The sequence below is a fragment of the Cydia splendana genome, chromosome 26 (assembly GCF_910591565.1).
Source record: "Cydia splendana chromosome 26, ilCydSple1.2, whole genome shotgun sequence".
Classification (NCBI taxonomy): Eukaryota; Metazoa; Arthropoda; class Insecta; order Lepidoptera; family Tortricidae; genus Cydia; species Cydia splendana.
This window is the reverse complement of record NC_085985.1, coordinates 10,445,040-10,462,724: the sequence shown is the minus strand read 5'-3', so window position 1 is coordinate 10,462,724 and position 17,685 is coordinate 10,445,040. Positions and strand designations below refer to the sequence as shown.

Below are 17,685 nucleotides of genomic sequence, written 5' to 3'. Positions count from 1 at the left end.
TAAAATTACTGTTTTGGGTGAGACTTGAACTCACGGCCTCTGGATCGATAAATGAAAATGAAAATGAAAAATTTATTGATAACAATTGTTACATGTCATTTTTTATCATATAAGTGCTAGTATTTGTCTAGTATATTAATGTGCATATACCTGTAAACACAATCCAAATTATATAAATATAATTAATTGTTATTAATTAGCAATATAGGTGTCTAAATTATTTTCAACAATGAGAAATGTAGTATATATAGTAATATACAAATGTCACACCTGTAGGTATTAGTTATCAAATTACTAGTGGAATGTCAAAAAACTCACTATAATCGTAAAACATCTTCTCAAGAAGCCACTTTTTTAGTTTAGATTTAAATCCTTCAATGGAAGTTGCATTTCTAATGGAATCGGGTAATCGATTATAGACTGAAGGGCCGAAGCAATAAACCGACTTAGCCGACTTTGCTAATTTGTGTCGCTCTGCTACTAGCCGGTCTCCGTGCTTGTTACTACGCAGTGGATATCTAGAGTTCGTACCCCTGCGTTTGAACCGATCTCGATTAGTGTGTGTAAACACTGCTACTTGCTGTATTAGTATACAGGGTAGGGGTAGAATTTGGAACTCGAGAAATAGCTCCCGGGCTGGAGCGTCGTTCGGTTTACCTGCCATACCGCGGAGTGCTCGCTTTTGCATTGAGAAAACGCGATACCAGTCCGCGGCTCTGGCCCAAAGCTCCACACCATACGTCAACACGGAGTGGACCGTCGCGAAGTAGCATTCTCGCACCGTGGTCCTCCCGGCGGTGCGCGCCAGGCGGCGCAGTGCGAAACAGGCGCGGCCTAGTCGATTACACACCTCGTCTATGTGCCTCTCCCAAGTGAGCGCACTGTCGAGGTGGAACCCGAGCAAGCGTGTGCAGGACACGTGCTGTATAGGGGCATCGTCCGCACACACTTGTTCTCACTGGGATGGCCGTTGAGTTTTACTGTCATAAAACAGGTCTTATTTTTGTTAAGCGCCAGTCCGTTGGCCTTGAACCACTCATTTAACTGCCGAACAACGTTATTTAGGGCCGTTTCAAGCTCATTTTTCGTGGGCGTACTCACTACCGCAGTGACGTCGTCGGCGTACATGTAAATATCGGCGCCAGCGCTCTGCCATCTGAGCCACCAAGACTCATCCATAGCCAGCAAATCTTTCCACCATATTATGGGTCAAGGGGACCCTAGCGACATCTACTGTAATACTCTTAAGTATTACTCTTGACAGAGCGGAGTATCGATCCAGAGGGCGTGAGTAGAAGTCTCACTCAAGACAGAAATTTCCACATTTAAATTTAGTTCCAAATTGGTAACTAAACTGCAAAACGTAATTCAAGACCGAAAAAAGTAAGACAATGTTGCCACTGCAATAATTTGTTTGTAAAATAGTAAATTCCTTTTGATAAATAATCACGCTACGATAATTTAATTATTAGTAATTTTACTCCTACGATTTAAAATAGTACTTTTATTTACTTATTTTTACATAAATACAAGACGCGCTAGTAAAAAGTGGCAACATTGTCTTACTTTTTTTGGTCTTGAATTACGTTTTGCAGTATAGTTACCAAAGGTTACAAAACTGGAACTAAAGTATCTTTCGTCCTATTCATGGTATTCATCGATGTCAGTAGTTACGAACTGGATTAATTCCTAATTCGTAACTACAGTGGAATCCGTTTATTATGACCAACGGCTTACTATGACCTAATTACTGTGCGAAGTTTCGTTTTAAAAAAAAATCTTTGTGACAAAGTCGGATTAGATGACTTCGCTTATAGTAACAAACCGCTTACTATGACCTATAAATCCTATTTTCGTGAAATTATGTCCGGTTACACTGACACATTCGCTGGTTTTCGTGGCCGTCCCCACGCCTTTCCCTGCGAGGATGTTTGGTGCGTGCGTGGCGTGTGTGCTGTTTTAGTTTTGATTCTCAGTGACAAGTTGCAATTGGTACAACCTAATAAAACTCATCTCTCACAAAGGAATTTGAGATAAATTTGGAAAAAATATCAAAAATAAGAAGTTAATCAACTATGCTTTATATGACATCCGCTTAGTGTGACGTCTTTGTCACTTCCCTTCGATGTCATTATATGCGGATTCTACTGTAGTTACCAAAGGTTACGGAACTGGGACTAAATTATCTTTCATCCTATTCATAGTATTCATCGATGTCAGTAGTTACGAACTGGATTAGTTCCTAATTCGTAACTGGTTACCAAATGTTCCGAAACTGGGATTAAAGTATCTCCCGCCCTATAGGCGGGTGTCAGCGGCAGTAGCAGTAGGGGTTCAGGTGCGGATGCGTTTTGCTGATGCAGTCCGGCTCACTCCTGTAACTGTTAGACAAGGACAACATTAGTCACTGTGCAGGTTCGATGATTAACCTTTTGAGCGCCACAGACGGCAATTGACGTCAACGCAAAATCGTGACGACGACGCCAAAGACGGCATTTGACGTCGATCGTTTTTTGATGAATATGTAAACACCCCACTTTTAGGGTGGTATTATTTATTCACAAAACTAAATTTTACCCCCGTGGCGTCAGTGGCACGGCAAGTGGATGCGCCGTTTGGCGTTCAAAAGGTTAAATACATTTTTAGACGATTCATTTTTTTGACAATTCAAAATGGCAGAGCCATACATATATTCCGATTTTAAGTTATGCGAGGTCTACAGCTCACAGAGCGTCTAATTTTATATTTAGGGTTCATCCACATACTACGTCACAGAAACGGGAGGTGCAGTGTGACAGTACGTATTAACTACCAATTTTAAAAAGGTGTGTGTAATAAATCGATGTCTAATTATGTATCACGTAATGAATGGACGAGCCCTTACGCGTTGGTCCTCGATATGTCCCTCGTGTGTATCATGAACTTGTCTTCGTTGACTAGATATGTCATCGACGCCTCATAGATCCCGTGTCCCGGGCCAACTGCTACCTGAAAACACACACCAATAGGGAATATCACTATTATTTAAATTGTATTCTTACAAGCTTTTATTTAGTTTCACCTGACCGTTGTCTGTCTGTCTGTCTGTAATCAAATCTTGCAAGTTAAATTTGATTCACTTTGATTTGATATCCGATTGAGCTGAAATTTTGCATGCATGTATAAATCGGATGACAATGCAATATTATGGTACCATCGAGCTGATCTGATGATGGAGACAGGAGGTGGCCATAGGAACTCTGTGACGAAACAACGCAACCTAATTGTGTTAGGGGCTTTTAGAATTGTCTCGATGAGCGAGTCACGGGGAAGGACATAGGATAATTTTTATGTCGGAAATCATCCCTGAAGAGAGTGCAAAGGGGGGTGGAATTGAAGTTAATGAATTGCCTAATAATTGAAGTAAGCAATGCGCGAATTGAATTATTGCTATTAGCATTATCCAGGCGCTATACCTACTTTAGCTGCTGTCCACAGGGCAAAAGCTAGTACGAAATAAACTAATATGAAAACCGGTGGTGGCCGAGTGGATATGACATCGGACTTTCAATCCGGAGGTAGCGGGTTCAAATCCTGGCTCGTACCAATGAGCTTTTCGGAACTTATGTACGAAATAATTACCTACCTAAGATGGACGAATTACCTACCTAACCCTTATACTATACCTAAGAACTTATGTAAAAAGTAATGAAATAAACGCATTTGTATTTGTATTTTTGTAACACTTTAAACTCTCGCGTTTTGTACACATATTTAATTACACAAACGGGTCTACCGCGATATAATTTCATTGTTTTTACCTTTAATTCCGACGTTTCAGCTGAGTTGCACCAGCTGTGGTCACGGAAAGACTGACGTCCCAACAAATGTCAACGGAGATATTAATAAAACACCACTAAACTACCCGAAATTAGTTTATAAAAATGTTCGGGGTAGACAAAGAAATTGCAGCTACCCGTTAAAGTTTAATGTTTATTGTCCACGGCACACCACGCCGGCCGGCACGGCACGGCGGTTTTTTTGTCTACCCCGAACATTTTTATAAACTAATTTCGGGTAGTTTAGTGGTGTTTTATTAATATCTCCGTTGACATTTGTTGGGACGTCAGTCTTTCCGTGACCACAGCTGGTGCAACTCAGCTGAAACGTCGGAATTAAAGGTAAAAACAATGAAATTATATCGCGGTAGACCCGTTTGTGTAATTAAATATTTGTATTTTTGTATTTGAAATAGGTACCACTAGTTTTTCTGTGAAGGAAAACATCGTGAGGAAACCTGCATACATTTGCGAAGAAATTCAAAGGTGTACGTGAAGTCCCCAATCCACATTGGGCTAGCGTGGGGACTATAGCCCAAGCCCTCTCGCGCATGAGAGGAGGCCTGTACCCAGCAGTGGGACGTATAATATAGGCTGAATTATTATTATTATTATGAAACGGGTATAATATAGGTAGGCCTAAGAAGCGCTGGCTGGACGTCGTGGCAGCGGACATGGAAGAGAACAATCTCACACCTGAGGATGCCGAAGACCGGGCAAAGTGGAGAAGATTGAGCAGGAAAGCGGACCCTGGCGCTAGGCCGGGAAAACGCTAGGTTGAAGAAGATATTATGAAACGTACCTTAACTTGATAGTTCTCATTAGCCACTTTAGTTTTGGCGTCGAAGTGTCCGACATAACCGTCGGCGTCGCGTGCGTTTTTAAACGCCAGGAGCCGGCTGTTGGCGCGCTGCCGGAGCACCCAGGACGTGGCGGTCAGGGTCCGGGGCACGCAGAGGTCCCTGGAACCAATTTCATTAAATGAAGATGAAATGTCATGAAGGAGCGCTTGTGCAGTCTTTTGGTAGAATGGGGTCATCCGTGGAGACGTTTTGCCACGCGAGGCAACACCAGTGCTCGATGCCTCGTACTTACCCAACTGTGGCTACGAAAGAGTTGATGTAGTCGAGAACGCTTGTGCAATCTTCTCGTACAATGGATCGTCGGTGGAGACGTTTTGCCACGCGAGGCAACACCAGAGCTCGATGACTTATTGCACTTACCGGACAGTGGCTACGAGTGAGTTGATGTAGTCAAGGAGCGCTTGTGAAGGCTTTTGGTAGAACGGGTCATCCCTGGAGACGTTTTGCCACGCGAGGCAACACCAGTGCTCGATGCCTCGCACTTACCCGACAGTGGCTACGAGCGAGTTGAGTTAGTCAAGGAGCGCTTGTGCAGTCTTTTGGTAGAACAGGTCATCCGTGGAGACGTTTTGCCACGCAAGGTAACACCAGTGCTCGATGCTTCGCACTTACCCGACAGTGGCTACGAGCGAGTTGATGTAGTCAAGGAGCGCGTGTGTGTCTTCTGGTAGAACAGGTAGTCGGTGGACACGTTTTGCCACGCGAGGCAAACGCACTAAATGTGGAAATGTCTCGCATTTACCCGACAGTTGCGACGAGCGAGTTGATGTAGTCAAGGAGCGCTTGTGCAGTCTTCTGGTAGAACGGGTCATCTGTGGAGATGTTTTGCCATGCGAGGCAAGCGCACCAGTGCGGCTCGATGCCTGCCTCGCTGCACGAGCGGTTGCGAGGGATCTGAAGAAAGAATATTCAATTGTTTGTTTTGTGGGTAGTTTTTAAGTGTTTAGGTTACAGTTTTTCTTTTTTTAATATTTTTAAATTTGATGTATATTTTATAATTTAGTGTGGTTTTTCTATATGTTATTAGTATGTTTTTTTTTTCTTTTTCTTTTGTTGTTGTTCAGTATGTATACATTTTAGTGTCTCTCTTTTTTATGTCTGGTTTTTTGTGTGTCGCTGGCGTATGTGTTGTCGTCTCATAGTTTTAAGTCAGGTCCCCACTGAAACCCAGCGCCACGAATTGCCGCGGCATTATGCTGAGTGGGGTCCTATTTTAGCGTCCAATGTTTTTTTTATGTCTGTATGTCTTTGTTTTGTATATGTAATATGTTGTGGCGTTAAATAAATGTATTTTCTTTCTTTCTTTCTTTCTTTCTTCTTCTTCAATTTATTTATAAGGCAGAGGGATATATGTGGCTTTCCATCAGAGAAGGGTCAGACGTACCGGTTCCGTAAAGATTATTAATGTAGCTGTAATATTTTTGACAATATAGGCAATAAATGAACATATGAATATCGTCAGTGCTCTAGTATAAGCCGCCCCCCGCACTTTATACGGGTTCCAATGCTGTCTCATATCCGCCACGTCCGGTATGGTAGCGTGCCTCTGCCCTCTGGCCTACCTCGAACCACTTTCGACGTGTTGCCTCCCTGTCACACTTACGTACGAATATACAAGTGCGACAGAGAGGCAATACGTGGTTCGCGGTAGGCCCTCAGGTCGTGTGGCGTGGTGGGCGCGCGTTGATGCTGAGCAGCGTTTGTCTCCTACTGTCTTATATGCGCCTGGTACTTATGCTATAAGGGCTAACCCCGAATAGGGATAAAAGCCAGGGGATTTGACTTTTAACCTCCTGAGACCCAGACGCAATTGTTTTGTTTTTGAAATTGAAACCCTTAGTTACACAATAAAAGTTCAAAATAGATTTTAGCGTTTGTCTCCTACTGTCTTATATGCGCCTGGTACTTTTATATACATTTCAGTACTTTGAGTCCATTCATTCTTTCATTCTTTACAATATGCTCCTGGTACCTACTTTCATATAACTTCTTCTTTTCATATAATTTTGTGTCCCACTGCTGGGCAAAGGCCTCCCCTTTCTTCCGCCGCTCATCACGGTTTGGTGTCACTCGCACTTGGCCGGTTTTTTTTTGTATAATGTATGAAACTACGAACCTTTATGTTAAATAAAGTTTCCCAATAGACTTACCGGTTCCAACAAGGTTAACCCTCTAGTATGATCCGCCCCCCGCACTTTATACGGGTTCCAATGCTGCGTCATGTCCAGCACGTCCAGTAAGGTGGCGTGCAGGTCGTGCGGCGTGGTGAGCGCGCGCGCGTTGGCGTGCAGCGCGCGCTGCGCGTGCGGCCGCGCGCGCGCGAGGCGGTCGGGGAGGCGGAGCGCCAGCAGGGGGAGGCGCTCCTCCAGCTTGCCTTGCAGGGTGTCGCGGACGTTGGCGTATCTGGGAAACGATAGTATAAACAAGCTTTTCAATCTGGTACCTCACTTAGGCAACTCAGCAAGCTTCGTTGCCTAAACACGGTACTCCACTGAAGAGCTTGATTATATCACTATTGTATACAATACTTTTTTCACCTCAGCAGCTCGAACAAGGGTACTTTGCTTCTTAAAAACAGTGAGCAAAATGCGATTTTGCTCACTGAGTCATTTTGTCTCACTCAGTGAGCAAAATCGTATTTTGCTCACTGAGTTGTCTCATTCAGTGAGCAAAATGCGATTTTGCTCACTGAGTGAGACAAAATGACATTCAAGTGACCTTTATAGTCAAATGTCATTTCAACATGCGGGGTCTAATACAAGCTCGATACTTGGGTTCTATTATCTCTGTCCCTCTAGGTATGTTCTCACTGCTTAGGGTGAAAAATTTTGTGTACTACACGAGATCAAAGTTATTTACATCTCGTGCGCTTTTGAATCCCTTACTACGCTCAAGATTCTAAATTAGATTCACTCGCTATGCTCGTGAATCTATTATAGAATCTTTCGCTTGCACGGGACTCAAAATAAGCACTCGAAGAAATATCAAACTTTGATCTCTTGTTGTATAAATAACTATTCTACGAGTCAACAAAAATAATAATTTAACTTAGTAGAATCATATAGGTAAACAAACCAAAAGTATACAGCTAAAATACGCGAGCAGCCGCGATACCTTCATACTCGTAAGAGCCCCGGCCGCCGCAGCGCGGCGGGTCGGTCAACGACACCTTCTCGTAACTCATGAGGCCCTGGTACTTGCTCCGCGCTAAATACTTTTATACAGTTTTTTTCTCGATTTTGGCCACCGTAGCCTATGGAGACTAACAAGCAACGCTAAGTTGTTTTCGTAGTCTATGGATGTTGCTATATTAAGGGTGTCACATGCGCGTTTCTGACTTATGAACCAATTGTTTCTACTATACAACCTAAAATAAATAATTTGAGCTATGGTTTTGTTTCATCCTCTTGATCGCAGCGAGCTGTGATTGGTCAACTGCACAGATTTAGTGCTAAAGTATATGTATTCCATAGTAATTTCTCGGAAACGTTCGTATTTGTCACGCTACTCCAGTCAACCTCATTGCTTTTTGTACCGAAACTGACAGAAATACCAAGACACCGTACTTTTCCGTGAAAATACCAAGGAAAATAATTATTCACTACATATTATGTACTTATACTTATTGTTAGTAACGCTTCAAGTACATACCTAATCTAATGTTATAAAGGCGAAAATGTGTCTGTCTGTCACCTCTTCACGCTTAAGCCGCTGAACCGATTTAGATGAAATTTGGTTTAGAGATAGTTGGAGTCCCGGGGAAGGACATAGGATAGTTTTTATGTCGGAAATCATCCCTGAAGAGAGTGCAAAGGGGGGGTGGAATTGAAAGAGTTAATGAATTGCCTAACAATTGAAGTAAGCAATGCGCGAATTGAATGATTGCTATTAGCATTATCCAGGCGCTATACCTACTTTAGCTGCTGTCACTAATTACACGCAGACGATGTCGCGGGCATTGCTTACTTCAATTTTTAGGCAATTCATTAACTCTTTCAATTCCACCCCCCTTTGCATTCTCTTCGGGGATGATTTCCGACATAAAAACTATCCTATGTCCTTCTCCGGGACTCAAACTATCTCTATACCAAATTTCAACTAAATCGGTTCAACAGCTTAAGCGTGAAGAGGTACCAGACAGACAGACACACTTTCGCCTTTATAATATTATATTATAGTATGGATTCTGTGTTTGATTGAAATAATTGAAAGAAATAATAAAAACATATATTAAAAGGTACCTAGGTCCGTGGTCTCCCATGACGACTATAAGCGTATCTTCGGCCCCGGACATGAGGCTGTGCAGCAACGCAGCGGTGTCGTCATCGGCGTTCTCAATAAGATTGAAGTCGTCGTGCGTGATGTCCGCTATGAATGTGAAGATGAAACGCTTCCCACCCAACTCGAGGAACTAGAAGGGAAAAATTTGCTTGTATTACAGAATAAATAATAGTACTACCGTACAGAAAGGAAACTTCCTACAAAACCGAAGTTTGACAGCGGTTCAGGGTCGAATCATGCTGTCCCTTTCTAATGTATGGCACTATCCCTTTCGGCTATTTAGGGTTGTCAAAATTCATGCCATTATCTTATCTGTGGTCGTGCGCGTAAAGGGACGTCAAGTTGTGTCAACCCTAATAATTGCTCGGAGCAATGCTGAGCCGAGCGGAGCCGAGTTTGGCCGAACCTCTGCTTGTATTCAATGTGAATAAATTTAAAAGTGGAAAAATTACTGTCTTGGGTTAGACTTGAACTCACGGCCTCTGGATCGATACTCCAGCGCTCTGCCATCTGAGCCACCAAGACCTCATCCATAGCCAGCAAATCTTTCCACCATATTATGGGTCAAGTACCCTAGCGACATCTACCGTAAGAGTGTTACACTTCTTAAACGGCTACCGGAGTTCCAAGTCAAAATAGCACCGTTCGCAGACGTTTCTGCTTGGTAAAAATTTAAATTCAATGTGAATAGTGGCTTATCCGGATCCTTATAAAACAAAGTCCCCCGCCGCGTCTGTTTGTTTGTGTCGTATGTCCGCGATAAACACAAAAACTACCACGGAGTAGGATGGAGATGACAAGTGGGCGTTCCCGTCTATCCGACAGTAAGTAGCGGGCGACTCACTTTATGCATAGACTATGATCAGTTGTTGTGTAAGCTTCATGCTCGAAGGACATTCACGTCATACGCGCGCTCGTCAAACAAAAATTGATAGTTAAATTTAAAATGCCATATTGTGCAGTAGCGAGCTGCAGAAATCACAGCGGTTTAAAAAATCTTTCACGTGGAGGTATTTCCTATCACCGGTAAGTATATTTTTAAATATAATCCGATAAATACGAAAAATCTGTTTGTTTTGCATAATTTACGAATGTATGTCAAGTAAAACTATATTTTATTTGTTAGAGCTTAGAGTTCATAATCTTTTGTCACTATTCTTAACGTTTATCTGGAAAATTCGCTATCCTAAATGTCAAATCACTCGCTACTCAAATGCTGCGCAAAGTCGATATTTATATCGATAAAGTTAAATCTGACTGTTACGATATTTCAAGTTTGATGTTTGGTTATTTGTAGTTAATAAATTAGTAATTTTGACAAGTTTTAAATTATGCTTTGGGTTTGGGCTAATCAATGTATATAAGCAAATGTAGCAGCTCTGGTCATCAAGCACTAACTTAAGTCGGGGTCATTTCACATACGTTTATTTGTTCTTGTTTTTTGCACCCATCGTATTTCATTAAGTAAGTTAATATAATTAGACTAGGTACATAATGTACTTGTGCGTACAATGCATGTAATGTGCCATGCCATCAATAAACGATTTATATTTTCTATTTATTTATTATTAATTATTTTAGGTTTCCAAAAGATGCTGACATTAAAAATAAATGGATCAATGCTACTGGGCAAGAAAATTGGTTTCCGCAAAAATATAGCACCATTTGCTCAGAGCATTTCTTAGAGAAAGATTTCTGGGTTTCCCCAAAAGGAAACCGATACATTTTAGATGACGCTGTTCCTACGCAAAAGATCGTGTGTAGCGTAAGTAATTGATAATTTTAAGGCATAATAAGCGAAGGGCGGAATAATTAACCATAATAGACGTGTAAAATCGAACAGGTATTTTTTTTATTAACAATGTCAACTTCACTAGATGGTGATATAACGGCAGAGCCATCATGAGTCGTGAAATCTTTAGTGTCATGTCCGCGCTATCTAATGAGTAATGAAGCTACAATTCTGCCATAATTACGTTCGACTTCACACGTCTGAAACCATTCAATTGTGTTATTTGTGTTGTACCTTTGTATAATTTAGCTACATTGTGGTATATATTTATTTTGTTACAGAAAGAGATTACTAAATCTTAAACACCTTCAAGTTTGACCAAGCGTCCATGTACACCCACAGACACTACTGAGGGACCAAGTTCATCGAAACGCGTGCATCTTAGCTCTACAAAAACGTCTGAAACTGTTAATAATACACAATCACCAAGCAGTTCAACGTTTTCATCCCCACGTAAAAGAAAACTAAAAAATAGTTTGAAAAAAGCCGAACAAAAAATAAAGAGCCATGAAAAAAAAATTAAGCGACTCCAGGCGCAGAATCGCCGTCTTAAAAAAAAGATTAATACCCTAGCAGATGTCTTAACACCGTTAAGAGACAAATATGCATTAAGTAACGAAAGTATAACTAGTCTTGAAAATACTAATATCGAGGTAAGTTCCGTCATCCGCTTTTCATAATAGGTTATAATATATTATGACTGGTTTTCTGTGCCGTTATTTTAATTTCTAAAAAGATTCAACTAAGCATGCTTTTTGATACTTTACGTAGTTTACGTGATAATACCACATTACATAATCTTGTAGTAGGTAATCTATCGTAGCTATTATAGCTACCCTCAAGATTAATTCAGGTTTTATTGCAGGTCCAGGAATTAATAATGCGCCAAACGTGTAATGCCGACTCAGGCAGCATATCCACAAAACAATACTCACCAGCACTTCGAAGCTTCGCGTTAACGCTTCATTTTTATTCGCCCAGAGCGTATGAGTATGTCAGAAACACGTTCAGTTGCAGCTTGCCTCATCCTCGTACTCTAAAAAAATGGTACTCTAACATAGGTGGAGAACCAGGCTTTACACAGGAATCTTTCACTGCTCTAAAAATGAAAGCTGATTCCACTAGCGAGCCCATTTTAGCAACTTTAGTAATAGATGAAATGAGCATTCGACGACGAGTAGAATGGGATGGGGAGAAGCTCCATGGCTATGTGGATATGGGCACAGGGCTGGATGGCGATCACTTAAGTGAAGCTAAAGAAGCTCTTGTTTTTCTAGTAACTGCTATAAATGCCAATTTTAAGGTTCCTGTAGCTTACTTTCTCGTAGATGGAGTTACAGGGCTACAGCGTGCAGAACTGGTCAAACAATGCTTAGAAATGACTCATGAGGCTGGCATTAAAGTTGTCGCCCTAACCTTTGATGGATGTGCAGCAAATGTTTCTATGGCTGCAAATCTCGGATGTTGTTTTCAAAATAACGATATTAAATTTGAACATCCTGTCACTAAAGAAGGCGTAGTTGCGGTTTTGGACCCTTGCCACATGGTGAAACTACTGAGAAATGCCTTTGAGTCATATCAAACATTTATTGACGATGATGGGAAAACAATACAGTGGCGGTTTCTTGCGCAACTCAACGACTTGCAATATAAGGAAGGCTTTCACTTGGCTAACAAATTAAAAGACCGACATATAAATTTTAAAAATGAGAAAATGAAAGTTAAGCTCGCCACGCAATTGTTCAGCCAGAGCGTTTCTGAGGCAATGCAATACTGCAGAAGTGAATTAAAACTAAAATCTTTCGAGGGCAGTGAGGCGACGGAAAAATTTATCCTGATTATAAACAACCTCTTTGATATTTTTAATTCGAGAAACCTACACTTTTATGGCTATAAAAAAGCGTTGAATGAAAATAATGCGAGTGAAATATTTCAGTTTTTGCGACAGGCCATACTATATTTGTCTAAATTAAAAATGGAAAACGGAACTTTACTCATCAAAAGCTTAAGAAAAACCGGATTTCTGGGATTTTTAGGCTGTATAGAGGCATTAAAATACCTGTATTCCTCCCTGATAGAGACAAAAATTTTAATATGTCTGCCGTTTTATAAACTAAGTCAGGACCACTTAGAGCTTTTATTTTGCAATATCAGGGCACAAGGAGGAAGCAATAACAATCCAACTGCGCGACAATTCGTATCGGCCTATAAAAAAATACTTGTACACGTCCAATTAAAAGACTCAGACAGAGGCAACTGCTGTGCCTTGGAACAACTATCGATCTTAAATTGTTCCTTCGCAATACAGCGTATTAACAAAAGCACGGCCAAAGACGTTGATGTGGATGAGGAAACCAACGAAGAACCAGAAGAGGAGTTAGGAGATTTCTCGGATTTCAGCCAACACGCCATTGCGCACATAGCGGGATTTATAGTCAGGAGTTTGACTAAAAAAATACACTGCGGCACTTGTGTTCAGGCGCTCACAGCAAGTGAAAGGGTGCCTGATCATAACTTTACCGCGTTCAAAACCAAAGGTGGCTTAATTTTCGCTGCGCAGGACGTCATAACAATATGTCGCGTTTCGGAAACGATTTTGAGACGAGATCACTACGATTACTTTTTCAAACAAGCGAGTGTGTTTAAAAAAGAAGTAGTGGTGAGTAAAATACTGAGACATATGGTTGGTATGAAAATATTCAACAGTATTGACTACCACCAAATAGGACAATTCCCGGCAGCGAACCATATAACGGACTTGATAAAAGCAATAATTGTTAAGTATGTGAATATACGGGTACACCATATATTAAAATTAAAAGTCAAATTATCGAAGAGACAATTATTGAACAAATACGTTTTGTTCCAAGGACAATAAAATCAAATAAAGTAAATCTATCCTGGATGTGTGTTGTGCTGTGTTAATTTACATAATTGGGTATTTGACTATATTTAAAAAAACAAATTATTTTACACTATGCATGAAATAAAGCTCCAGAAGATTAATAGAATAACGTAGACAGTAGTTATTTATAGACACCATTTCTATTTTACAACCCGTATAAAACTATAAAGAGTAGGTAATTTGATTGTGAAGTTACGTGCTAGTATTTTATATAAATTCCATAGTAGCAAAATCGTTTTGACATTTCGAAAAAAGAAACTGATTTGACTAGTAGTCAAATACCCTATTGTGACTGGGCGAGAATACTTACAAGGCACTACCTAACTTACTAGATATGTAAACAGTTTTAGGTATAAATCATAACTATAGTCTAACAAACCAATTTTTCGAGTGGAAAAAAATACTTTTACTCATCCCTGTCTTGGGGTGACATTATTGGGATGAAGAAAAAGACAGGTTGATTCTCTTTGTCTATTTTTTAGTGACACACTCCCTGGATAAACATATATTTTAATGTAAATTGTTATATTTGAATCCAAAGACTTTTAACCAACATATATTACATAATTTTATTAATTTTGTCAGTAGAAAAAGGTGTTTTTTTTTTAATTTTATAGGCAGCTGCAAAGGGTCTATCTCCCAAATCTACCACAGTAATATTAAATTTCACGTATTTTTATTTAAATGAGAAATTGCTTTATGAGACTATAAAATTCACCTTTTTCTAAAGCCTAGAAAATTGTTCATTTAAGAATAATAAGGCCTGTTTAAAATCAATATTATATTAGTTGTTTATTTATTGGTTTCGTTTATACCTTACTTTAAATAATTACGAAGTGTTGCATAATCCTAAGTGTAGAATGTTAAGCAAGGAGTACTATTAAATTTATTAACTGACAACCTGTAGTATTTTATTACTTTTGCTTTTACACTTGAGTAACTAGGCACTGACTCCTAAAGGTCCAGACGGGACGATAAAATTATCAATTTGATCAGAAATTAAATAAACATACATCTCATCTAGCATCCACACGTACAAAACTTAATTACATTTTTTTTTTCGTTACGAACTCAAAATTTAACAATTTTATTAATTTCCACTAAAATTAAAATTAAACTAAATACCTACAAACTATTCTAAAATAAAATAAAACTAAACTAATTTAATTATCAGGCTCACAAAATTAATAAAAATTGTTCCTAACCACGCAAACTAGCGTCAAATATTGTAATTTTGCAACCCCCCTTCCTGATTTGATAGGTAACAATGTTACAATCAAATCAAGTGGGATCGAAGAGCCTGTGTCCTTGTATGCTTTTACACTACACAATTAATTTGACAATTTAATCACGTTGTCCCATCTAGACTGGCCTTAAATGCTGCTACAAGTAAATATATTGTTAAAGATGAATACTTAATACATATTGCATATTTGCGATTCCAAAATAACAACAATACCGAATTAATAGACTTTAAAAAACTACCTATGATGTTATCTATTTGAGCTTAAGATATAGGTATTTAATGTTCACATTAACAACCTAGTTGCTCAATAAATAAGAAACAAATTTCTAGTTAAATACTTATTTATCTTATTGTTTGTACTATATATTATTTTTCATAAAATCACGATTATCACTACCTATATTATAATCATACATAAAATATAATCTAAATGCGTTAAAACATACGGTAATGAAATATCAATACCTAATCGAACACACGTGCAAATATCGATAAAACACTCGGATCACACTGTCCCCTCCCTATATCGATTGTGTGCGTGTGTAGGAAAAGTTCTCAACGGCTAGCTACTCGCAGGCGTGTAAAGATCTCGAACACACCAGTGTAACGTGACCGTGAGATCCATAATAAACTATGCATAACTAGACCTTACTTATACTGGTTTCTTTAGCCCTTTTCTCGCCTCTAATAAGTAAGTGATTTTAATCATTTAATATAGCGCCATCTGGTGTTAAGTAGTTGTATTAGGTGAATGTCGAACGAGCTTTTGTGCGATGAATGAGATAATTAAAGAGTCGTATGTATTATAACTTTCACATAATATTTTAGACCGTCGCTCATGTCATCTACAGTTGATATTCGTTCGAGAAATGTCAAGCGGTAATAGCCTATTGGTATGACGAGTTGCTACAAATCAAAGCATTTTTGTTATTGTGTTGATGTATTTTAACGTAGCTATGAATGTGTGAGTTTAGCGACACTGGTTTTCATACTAAAAAGCAGTCATTTCACATCCACTAGTTTATTAATTCGTGAAAACTACTGAACAGATTTTCATGCTTCACCTATCAATAGAGTGATCCTTGAGGAAGGTTTAGGTGTATATTTTTGTTAAGGTTTTGTGTAACCCGTGCGAAGCCGGGACGGGTCGCTAGTTAAACCGTAAAATACTTAACTAATACCAAAGACATATGTAACTTCGTATAAGACGAATAAAGTCTAAGGAAAAAACGTGCCTCGGATTTCAAGTAAAAGTCATTCTCGAATAGGTGGCGCACACACCATTAGCCTATCCTCGGCTAGATGGCGTGACGACACCGTTTCATATTTAACAATTTTAACACATAGATATCAGTGAATGAACATGGATCAAAATGATATAAAAATTATAAAATCATTTATCCATATATATACATTTTTTGATAACTTTATACGTTTTCATTTTGAGTTTTAGTCGTGTGTTGATAGATGGCAGTAAATTTACAGTGACTACAAAATTTACAATGACAGGACTTCTCTATACTATCTATTCTTTTTGCTAATACATATTATTGTGTACATAACATAATATTTAATCGTTGCAATTTTTTATTAGACTTCAACTCTACATAAGTATGTAGAGTTAAAGTCTAATGGCTCCTCTACACGATGGGCCAACGCCGGCCAATCCAAGGGACGCAGCCATGCGGTAGAATGAGATAGCAATAAGCCAACCGACACCAATACCCCCTCTACACGTTGTCCCAACATATTGGACCAATAGGTTGGGCCAACGTGTAGAGGAGCCATAATAAAAATATCCAACGATTGTCATAATTTCATAGAAGTTTCCATATCGATATTCGATATCAAAACCGTTGCAGACTTTTCTTGGTCTAACCTAACTCTATACGGTTCACTAGACTTATATCGACCGGGATATGGACCGTGATTACCTTTTGTATTGTTTTCGAGCTCCCGATATTTCGATGCAGTTCATCATCATCATCATTTCAGCCTATATACGTCCCACTGCTGGGCACAGGCCTCCTCTCATGCGCGAGAGGGCTTGGGCTATAGTCCCCACGCTAGCCCAATGCGGATTGGAGACTTCACATACACCTTTGAATTTCTTCGCAGATGTATGCAGGTTTCCTCACGATGTTTTCCTTCACCGAAAAGCTAGTGGTAAATATCAAATGATATTTCGTACATAAGTTCCGAAAAACTCATTGGTACGAGCCAGGATTTGAACCCGCGACTTCCGGATTGAAAGTCGGACGTCATATCCACTCGGCTACCACCGCTCGATGCAGTTACATGCATCTTGTTCACGGGTAACTGCAGATAACGGGGGGGGGGGGGGGGGGGGGGTGTCAAAGATGTGTAGAGAACAATACCAAAGGTAATCACGGTCAATGTGATTACCTCTGGTATGTTTTCACAGATGATGTATTTCTGTTGCCGCTATAACAACAAATACTAAAAACTATATAAAATAAATATTTAAATGGGGCTCATATAAAACAATTTTTTTTTGCCGTTTTTTGCGTAATGGTACGGAACGCTCGCTCGTGGACTCGCTCTTGGTCGGTTTTGTATTTATTTGGGGTGTGTTACCTGCTCAGTGATATCAAAAAGAATTGATAGTATAGAGGGGTCCTGTCATTGTAAATTTCGTAGTCACTGTAAATTTACTGCCATCTATCGACACACGACTAAAACTCAAAATGAAAACGTATAAAGTTATCAAAAAATGTATATATATGGATAAATGATTTTATTATTTTTGTATCATTTTG

General features: G+C 39.5%; 1 protein-coding gene across 1 annotated transcript in view; it reads right to left on the bottom strand.

Annotated features, from left to right (window-relative positions):
- Window positions 1-2,002: 2,002 nt before the first annotated feature.
- Window positions 2,003-17,685, bottom strand: part of LOC134803432 (uncharacterized) — a 43,340-nt gene continuing 27,657 nt past the window's right edge. The window contains exons 9-14 of the mRNA XM_063776251.1: window positions 8,923-9,092; window positions 6,832-7,084; window positions 5,424-5,575; window positions 4,621-4,780; window positions 2,885-2,988; window positions 2,003-2,381 (exon numbers count right to left, since the gene is read on the bottom strand). Coding sequence (XP_063632321.1) covers window positions 2,312-2,381; window positions 2,885-2,988; window positions 4,621-4,780; window positions 5,424-5,575; window positions 6,832-7,084; window positions 8,923-9,092 — 909 coding nt within the window. The 3' untranslated portion in view covers window positions 2,003-2,311. The remainder of the gene's footprint in view (window positions 2,382-2,884; window positions 2,989-4,620; window positions 4,781-5,423; window positions 5,576-6,831; window positions 7,085-8,922; window positions 9,093-17,685) is intronic.